Source organism: Gastrolobium bilobum, unplaced genomic scaffold (assembly GCF_033153095.1).
Source record: "Gastrolobium bilobum isolate Gb01-03AN ecotype WA unplaced genomic scaffold, APGP_CSIRO_Gbil_v1 utg28129, whole genome shotgun sequence".
In the NCBI taxonomy this organism is placed as follows: Eukaryota; Viridiplantae; Streptophyta; class Magnoliopsida; order Fabales; family Fabaceae; genus Gastrolobium; species Gastrolobium bilobum.
This window is the reverse complement of record NW_026896638.1, coordinates 90,534-99,825: the sequence shown is the minus strand read 5'-3', so window position 1 is coordinate 99,825 and position 9,292 is coordinate 90,534. Positions and strand designations below refer to the sequence as shown.

At 32.6% G+C, this 9,292-nt stretch overlaps 1 protein-coding gene across 1 annotated transcript; it reads right to left on the bottom strand.

Annotated features, from left to right (window-relative positions):
• Positions 1-2,182: 2,182 nt before the first annotated feature.
• On the bottom strand, positions 2,183-7,029 carry LOC133301190 (uncharacterized). Its single transcript, XM_061500811.1, has 8 exons — positions 6,844-7,029; positions 5,112-5,551; positions 4,939-5,011; positions 4,729-4,809; positions 4,571-4,634; positions 3,697-3,784; positions 3,508-3,592; positions 2,183-2,805 (listed from the first exon to the last, which is right to left on the bottom strand). Exons 1-8 carry the CDS (start codon positions 6,919-6,921, stop codon positions 2,767-2,769), a joined length of 948 nt encoding a protein of 315 aa, XP_061356795.1. The 5' UTR covers positions 6,922-7,029; the 3' UTR covers positions 2,183-2,766.
• Positions 7,030-9,292: the final 2,263 nt, after the last annotated feature.

Here is a 9,292-nt window from a genome sequence, read left to right as displayed (position 1 = left end):
ATACATGTAAAGAACCAATTCAACCCAAAAAACTTAAGTTATTGGGTGAGGTTACATTAATAGTTTTATATATCTCAACCCACGCAAGAGCCCTTTGGGCTAGAAGCGTGGATATTGCACAGACCCAATTTTTAGTTTAACTTTTGTGCTTTTTATTTTAATTTCACTTTAAAGTTGGGGACGGTGATGATCGAACTTGTGACTTTGTAGTCACTCAAGCTCTGATATCTGATATCATGTAAAGAACCAATTCAAACTCAACAATTTGTCAAGTGCCTTGAAGTTGCAATGGAGAGGGACAATCACTGCCCGCCAATGGTGCTTGTCTAATTTCATGGATTGGAAAAGTGAATTTGTAAGGGAAAGCCTAAAGAGATTACAGAGAAAAGAAGATGAAAGTTGAAAGAATGAACTGAAATTGGTTATTCGATACTTGTGGTACACTTCAGACTTATATGCACAAAGTATATATTGAACAGATGTATCATTATTAGTGCATATTTAATTCCTTAAGGTGGTGTTTGCTTGGGAGCTTTTCAGCGGATATCTATCTTTCTCAAGTATGATTTTTAGAAACACCATGTTTGTTTCAACGTTTTTCACCAAAAATCCATCTATCCAATTTGTCTAGATTTATGAGAAACATAGATATTCAGACTGTTTAGAAACCCAATTTGAAGGTGGGATTTTTCGGAAAACCGGTTATCTGGCTTTTAATGCACTGTTGATTTCATAAAGCTACCTAATTTTTCCAGTAAAGTTTTTCTCCACCAAACAACTTTTTTTTACATTTTTCTACCTATCTCACTTTATCTATCTTTCCAATCATTTCTCTATCTATCTTATTTCCCTACTATTCCAAAAAAATTCCCTGAACCAACGCCCCCTAAGAGAGAGAAATTTGATTGCCGTTACCTTACACAAGTTTAGATGCTTGACCTTACACTCCTTACTTAGTCCTTTTACTTTCCTAAATTTTAGAGTGGAAAATGTGACCAGAAAATAATCTCAAGAAATAAATTGTTAATTTACTTATAAAAATAGAATAAAATATAATTCTGATTAAATTTATAAATCTTTGCAGTGCTAAATTATAATTTACTCTAATTATTCTCATCTTCCAATTTCATAACTTTGAGTACCGGCTAAAGCCTATAGTTCTTGCTCTAACTGAAACACTTTGTCTAGTGAAAGATGAAGACTCGATTCTTTATTATAGGCTTTCAATTCATTTATTCTATTTTCAAGCTTGTAAACCTTCTTATGATTTTAAATAATTTTAACTTCATGCGTATTACTTTTACAACTCCCTTAAGACACGATCACATGACAATAACTTTTATTTTAAAAAATTTAAAATATTTAGATGTAAATGATTTATGAGAGATCAGTTACACACAGAAGCCTTTTTTTATAAAACCTTATTTAGTTATAATTTTATTTTTAAATGGTGAAGCAGAATTTGTCCAAAAAAATATACACAAATATTATTGAAAGGCATAAGTATAGAAATAATCAATGTTATTAAAACCGGTCCGGTCATTGACCCGATCAAGTGACTAGGTCACTGATTCAACCGCATGACCTGGTAATTATATGTAATTCTATAATTTATATTAAAAAGTTATAAACAAACTCAAATATCTATAAAAAAAATAATGAAAATTTCAAATATTTTAATATAAAGAATAATCACACATTATTATCTAATAAAGGATCAAACAAAAATATAATGATCATGACACGGGACTTCAAGATTAGTAAACGACATCTCTAACTACAAATCAAATCAAAATCTCTTGCATAGTACATAATTGAGATAACTTTAATATTATAAGTATATAACTCATGTAAGTCAAAAAGCAAAAAATTCTCAAATATGTCCATTATGATTTTTTTTGAAAGAAAAAAATTGGATTTTTTTTTGAACCAGACCGGATCAGACCAGTTCTGATGCATGACCGATCCATTGTTTCATCCAGACCAATTATATGACCAGTTTATCGATTTCTGAGTCGACCCGGCCAGGTCAGTCCGATTTTCTTTACATTGGAGAAGCAAGCACTTGAGTAGAAAAATGAGAACGATGACTTCAAAAAAGATCAAACATGTGCATTTCATGAAACTCAAGTCTTAAAAGGCATAAGCCAGTGCCAATTAAATTACAATCTTGATAGGTGTATATATTGTTAACAAGCCATAACTATAGACATCCATATCCACTTTGATTACATTACTAGTGAGAGTACTTCCACCCACAAAATGACTTGCCTCTTCATTAGTCTAATTTGTCAAATCAAATTGTAAAACAAAGGTTGTGTTCGTAGCTACAGAACCTGAGCTTATAGTTAATGCCGTGGGAAACCAAGTATTACATGTAAAATGGCCTGGTCGGTGCTTTATTTCTTAGTAGTTTAATGAGTAGATTCCATCCCTTACATTCTACTCTACAACCTTCTTGTGTTCGGACCATCTGGCTTCCACAAACCTTAACTTTTGCAAAATGGAATTTCAAGCCTACAATCTACTAATAAGAGCTTGGGACATGTCTGACAGTATATCAAATTGATCAATCACTCAAAAGCATACAGTCATCCTCACGAAAGTGGGTAAACTAAACTACATTCAAGCAGTTTAGTATGGATAAATTGCTAGCAAACTAGTAAAGGGAAAAGGGGGGGGGGGGGGGGGGGGGGCGAGAGAGAGAGAGAGAGAGAGAGAGAGAGAGAGAGTGACGCTTCTTGTGGACATCCAAACAAAAGCATCTTAGCCTTGCATAGGGGAAGCATGTGTAAAACCCCACAACTGCATGTATTAGAAAAATGGTGAATAAAACATAAATCATCATATCATAACTTTATATAAAGAAAATGTAGAACAATAGGTATTAGAAATAAGCATTGGACAAAATGAATGCATGGCATAATTGAACTATATATGGCGTTTATATAATGAAAATATATAGGTTGGGGAAAATTAAAACCGACTTTTGCATCCAAACTTGGGTATGATGAGTACATTGGTACCTCTTTCTTTGTTACAGTCTTACAGAGAAACTGGTTTCAGTGCCATTTGGTTTCAAAATATGCTAGTTATCGAAAACATTTAAAAATTTGCAAATGGTGACAAGACATTGAACTCACGAATTTTATACTATTCATCAAGAAAGGAAAACTACATAAATCTTATGTGAGTTGTCCTTCATCTTTTTCATGGTGTCAGGAAAGAGGAAAGGAAGGACTGAGAGCAAAGGATTATTTCAATTCATAAGTGTCATGTAGCGTTATGTAAACCACTAGAACAAAGAATATTTAGGGAAGTGTGAAGCAGAACATAGAGTGTGAGACAAATAATAAATTAATTAGATGGAAAAAGTATTGAAGCACGCAGAAGCATACTAAAAAAAGATAAAAGAGTTGAGCAGCAGCCAGCAGGGGATGAAAACCTGAGAGCCACATATTAATTTGTTGTAAGCTAGATAACAAAAGTCAGTAGCAAGAACATTACCTCAACATGCTTCAACTCAAACTCTGGACTATGAGCTAGACATAAGTTTCCAAATGTGTCACAAGGTCCACTAGTTCCCGTTAACCTTTTCAACCAGAAGGATTCATTCAAGAAGAGATCCACCAGTGGTACTTCAACTATAACTAAAATGTACTGAAAGAAACTAATAAGTGCTATTGAAATACTTACAAATCTTCATCTAAACATAAAGCATAATTACCCCCACCACCAAGTGCAAGTAAGTCTGTCAAACACATGTAGTAGTACCGGTTGGCACCTGCATATAAATATATAAAATCAGAATATCACGAGTTCAAAGAAACTCAAAAGGAAAAAGAAAAAGAATGAGTTAGCAACTTCTCATGCTTAAAATAAAAGATTGAAAGCTCGTACCCTGAATAAAGATAATTTAGCTGTTCCTATTTAGGAATAGACTAGATTAGTAATGATACTCAACAGTTGCAATTTCCTACCCCAATTAAACTAACCCATCTATTGTCAATGCCTCAGACATTAAAACATCTAAAATTTCTACTGGAAGGTAGTTACAAATCAATCTTTTCTTTTCTTCCTTTCTTTACTTTGTACCCTTATGTGTGAACTGTTAAGCCCTATAAATACAATGACCAAAAGTACTAAACAAATTGACATGCTCATAGGATTTTTTTCCCCATGAAACAATTCAAAAGGATATTATGATCATAAAGCATATGATTATCAGTGAAGAGCACATATTTGTAAAGAACAGTAATTCCCCAATGATAAAAAGTACAGTGATCAAAAGCAATATGATTAAAAAAAACAGTGAAGATGATATATTTGTAATATGTGTTAGAAACTGAGGCCGAATGATTACCATACATTAATCCCAGACCTTTTGAAGTTTCTACTTAAACTAAAAGAGGAAATGCAAGAGGTGATCATGAGCTAGTCAGTCAATCGAAAACTTCTGAGGCTCATCCCTAGCTTTCATCTATATTATGCTTTAAAAAGATTACAGCATGTTCCTTTGATCCAACATCTACCTACAAAAAATATGCATTTGCACAATGAGAACCCTTACCAGTAGGTCGAAACAGCCTTGGTTGACCGTATATAGTTGTAAAGACAAAAGTTTGGTTTGTCCCCTATCACACAGTTGAGAAAATGAAGTCATACCTCAAGATAAAGAAGTGCCTTCATAAAGACGCAATATTTATGAATAAAAGAGAGTTGACAAACTTGATATTTTCGCTTTGCTGTAGGTTTCAAGGGGCAATCTAGCAGTCCACCAAACACAGCACCTTGCATATCTCCAACAATCTAACAGTTTTTCAAAATAGATAATAAATCCATTGTCAACAAAAGAATTATACCTTGATCTGCAACCAGTAAATATCATATGTACACCTTAACCGAAGGAATGCATTTAGTTCTGAAAGGTTGACATACCAGCAAACCAGGACAAGAAAGTTCAGCACTCTTGCGAATAAGTGTACGAAGTGATACTCCATGTTTCAACGTACTGCCCTTAATTTAAAGAACAAATGTTGAATCAGTATTTCAATGCAATGGCATTATACTGCTCAATGCACCAAATAAAAAAACCTTGAGAGCAAAGCTACCTATAAAGTAAGACCCATTGACATCCTCTTACTATATTAGGGAGGCATGATTCCAAGAATTCAAACAACTCAGGAGAAATAAAAGTAGAGTCATCACTAAGATTGGGCTGGGACTTCTTTGACGAATTTGGAGTTTGCTGCCCATTGGCTTCTTCAAAAACTTCAGAACTGCTACTGCTCCTTCTAGAGGTCTGATCTTCATTAATAATTTCATCTTTCAATAAATCCATGCTACTACATGAGGGACTACAATCGACATATTTATCCAATGGAACATCCTGATACTCAAATTTCTCATAATTATATCCAACAGAATCTGATTGACTTGGTTTAGGATCATGTTGCTGCTTGCTTGTCTTGGATCCACCAAAGCTGATTGATGGGATAATGTAAGACAAATATGAAGGCGAAGATTTACCCTCTTTAGAATATGAACTAGCCTACACAAATAACAGTCTCATATCAAAGATAGAATAAAAAGAAAAAGAAAGGACAGTTAAGGAGGTTATTTTTCCAGTTGGAATATATAGAACAAATTAGCACAATGTTCAAATGATGCCCGGCTTCCATATGGCATTCTTTGAACTTCATTCTTATTCAATTGATGTAAAATGGGATCTAATCATATCTCTCTTGTTTTCCCCATCCTCTACCTGTGAGGTAGAGATGTGATGACTGCAGAAAGTAAAGATATTAGACATTTATGAGGAAAAAATTCATTAAACCTTGGTGATGCACCTAAATTAAAATTATATTAAAAAAAGAAGGCATAAGGCAATCATACTCCAAATGAAGCTTATTGACCACTTGGAAATTCCATCTTTCTATCTTGTGATAATACTGAAGGTTTACAGAGACTATATTACTACAATGCATTAATAGAGAAGTAAACTAATGAAGGGTCTGTTTACAGGTCATACTCCGTGGGACCACATAAAAGAGCTATAAAAAACTAATCTTATTGAACTCCTTAGGGTGTTCAGTGAAGAACAACATGCACTTTCTCCAATCATTTATTGTTCACATTGATGACAACAACAAAAGCAGCTATAATAGGGGAACTCAACTAAAGACTGTAGAGCTTGGTACTTGATAGACACAGAGAAGTCGAATTCTTCTCCTGCTTTCATTTTCTACCCATAACACATCCCAACAAAATGAAATATGTGCATGGACCAGAAAATCTATTTATGTTCTCCCTTAAATTCTCCAGCACTAGCAGCCTCTCAAATGGAACTCACAGACTAACAGTCCAAATTTATCCTACCAAAGCCACAGGAGGCAGAATACGTAACGTAACTAATGTACACATCAAAAGTCATAAAACCAACTTCCTTGTTCGAATGCAAAACAATCAAGGACACACACATACTTGGTGACAATTCAGATTAACATTAATATTTACCTTCTAACCGTTTAAGAAATGAAACAACACCATTGTTTTCCTTTTACCTCTTTTTTTCTTTCTTTCATTTTTTTATAAAACTCAAACCCATGGTGAAAATTAATGAAACCATTCAACCCCAGATTCAGAATTTTGCACAGATCAGATCTAACAATCAGGGCAAAGGTAAACAAAAGCTTACATGACAGGATAGAATAACAGTGCTCATCAAGCTCATTTTTTTTTTCATTTTTTTTTTTTTTAATTATTGGGAATAACAAACACAACAAAAAATAACCACATTCAGATCATGAAAACAAGAAGGAAAAAAATAAATAAAAAAGTTACCTGAGGGGACGAGGAGTTGGGAGGATTGGCAAAGAGATGGGAAAGCTTCTCTGTGACTTTATCTTTGAAAGAAAACATTTTTTGAAGAGGTGAGCTATTATCCCATCAAATACAAAGAGAAAGCTTTGAACGAGAATTGGGGAAAAAAGCAAAGGGAGAAGTAATGGGTGGTTTTGGAACAGAACAACAAATAAAAAGAAAAGAATGAACTGTGGAACAACCAAACAGCTACCGACGTAAATCAGGCAAAGTTTGATTGATTGGTGGCACAAGGATTTGTTTACGTGTCAATCCCGTATTCAACACAAATTTTTCTATAACATCACGTTATTATATGAGAAATTTTATATCTAATCTACTGACTCTAAAACGATATTATTTTAAATTATAAAACTAAAAATATTAATAATAAAAACTAATATAATTTTATAATATATTAAAATTATAAAAACATCTTGATTTCTGTCTCAAAATAACATAATTTTAAACTTACCAAAGATAATTTATTTCGATTGAAAAATTCTTTCCCCTTATTATATTCATGTTGAAAATAATATATAATTAACTTAAATATAAATGACTATAAAACTGTTTAAACTAATATTTGTGATAGACTGATAATATATTCAAAAAATTTCTTCTTCTCGCATTTTTTGGAAATTTATACGATGCGAAAAGTGTGTATCTTTTTAAAGTACTTATGTAACACCCCAAATTTCTAACAATTTATGAAACAATCTTATAATAAATAAATTGTCAAAATTCATTTTTTTTTTCACAATTATAATAATAGAAATATTGCGGAAGCTAATCAAAATCTAATTTGGGGAATGTTACCGCCGCACCTGTACAATGAACAGGTGCAAGGCTAAATTTATTACATTAAAATAAAACCAAAGACTAAAGTTTAAATAAAGGAAATATGTCTTATGCATTTATTTAAATCTCATAAAATTTCTAAACTTAGAAACTAGCTAGAAATATAATATCCGAGTCGTGATCCTCGCTGCCCACAGCTAGCCCCATCCTTTGCAACATGCTTCACTGAAAATCTGCTCCCCGTGAAGGATCATTGCAGTTAAACAAACACAAAAGTCAGCAAAGCTGGTAATCCAAATCCGATATACAAAAATAAATAAATAAACAAAAAGGATGTAACTCATGATAATCCAATAAAATAATATAACTCAAAAATTCGAATCAAATGTCAACTTGTTATTAATTATATTAATATTTATTTAATCCATTTAGTCTATTTAGTGGGAAGAGAACCATGGTAGACCCGGGGAACCCTGCCAGTCTACCCTGTGACCCGGGAAACCCTGCCAGTCACAAACAAATCACTTTGGCCATAATCAATTCACATCTTCCTAGTGTGCACACCTCTTCCCAAAGTTGCTACTAGTATCCCGGGGAACCCTGCCAGACACCACTTTGGGAAGAACGGATATAATCATTTTCACATCAGTTTCACATCGGAGGCATAAAGCCCAAAAGTTGTGTTCATCACTTTGGGAGGTACCATCCCAAAGCTATCCTCCCACTATTAATTTTTTTTTTTTATACAAACATAACAAAATTCCTCAATTTATTTCAAATATATGTAATATCTATTTTTTTGCAACTAATAATTAATTTCTAATTTATCAAAACATATATATATTTTAGTGCCTCAATTTATAAAATAAAGCACAGGATTCAAAAGAAACAATTGTAACTAACAACATATACTGAAAGCATGTATTTGAAATAGGTTGATCACGTAAACCGAGAAAAATAACATTGCAAATATATGCATATAACTAATTTGCAAATTGAAAGAAACGATCAGCAACTACTTTAATGGAAAATGACGCACAAAAATCGAGAAGGAGTTTTTTTTTGTTTTTGTTTTGTGAACAATGTTTATATATATAAAACCAACAACCATTACCATTGAATTCAATTAAAGAATTGCACATAAAACGAAAACGAAAGAAATTTGCAGTGAAGGTATATATGCAGTTCCGAGTTCGGCAGAAGCAAATTGAGGAAACATTTGTAATCGAATATATATATGCAGATAGTAATTATCAACAAAAATTGAATTTATAACGAACGTAATTATATATACAGGTCAACATAATTATTTGGGATTAGGATTACATACAATATTTTTCATATAAGACAACCCTATGATATATTTAGGATCATAATTACCCTATCAAAATTCATATAAAATTAACCTAAGACTTCTAAGGATTAGGATTACACATACCAAATTTGACATAAAATATAATCTAAAAATACCTAGGGATTAGGATTACCTGGTCTCCGTTTTCGCTAACTTTTAGAAGAAAAGAGTAATTTGGGGCAGAGAACCGGTTGATAAAAAAAATATAAAGATTGAAAATAATTAAAATAAACTTTTTGGAGTGAGAAGAGAAAAAGAGTAGTAGAGAAGAGTGAA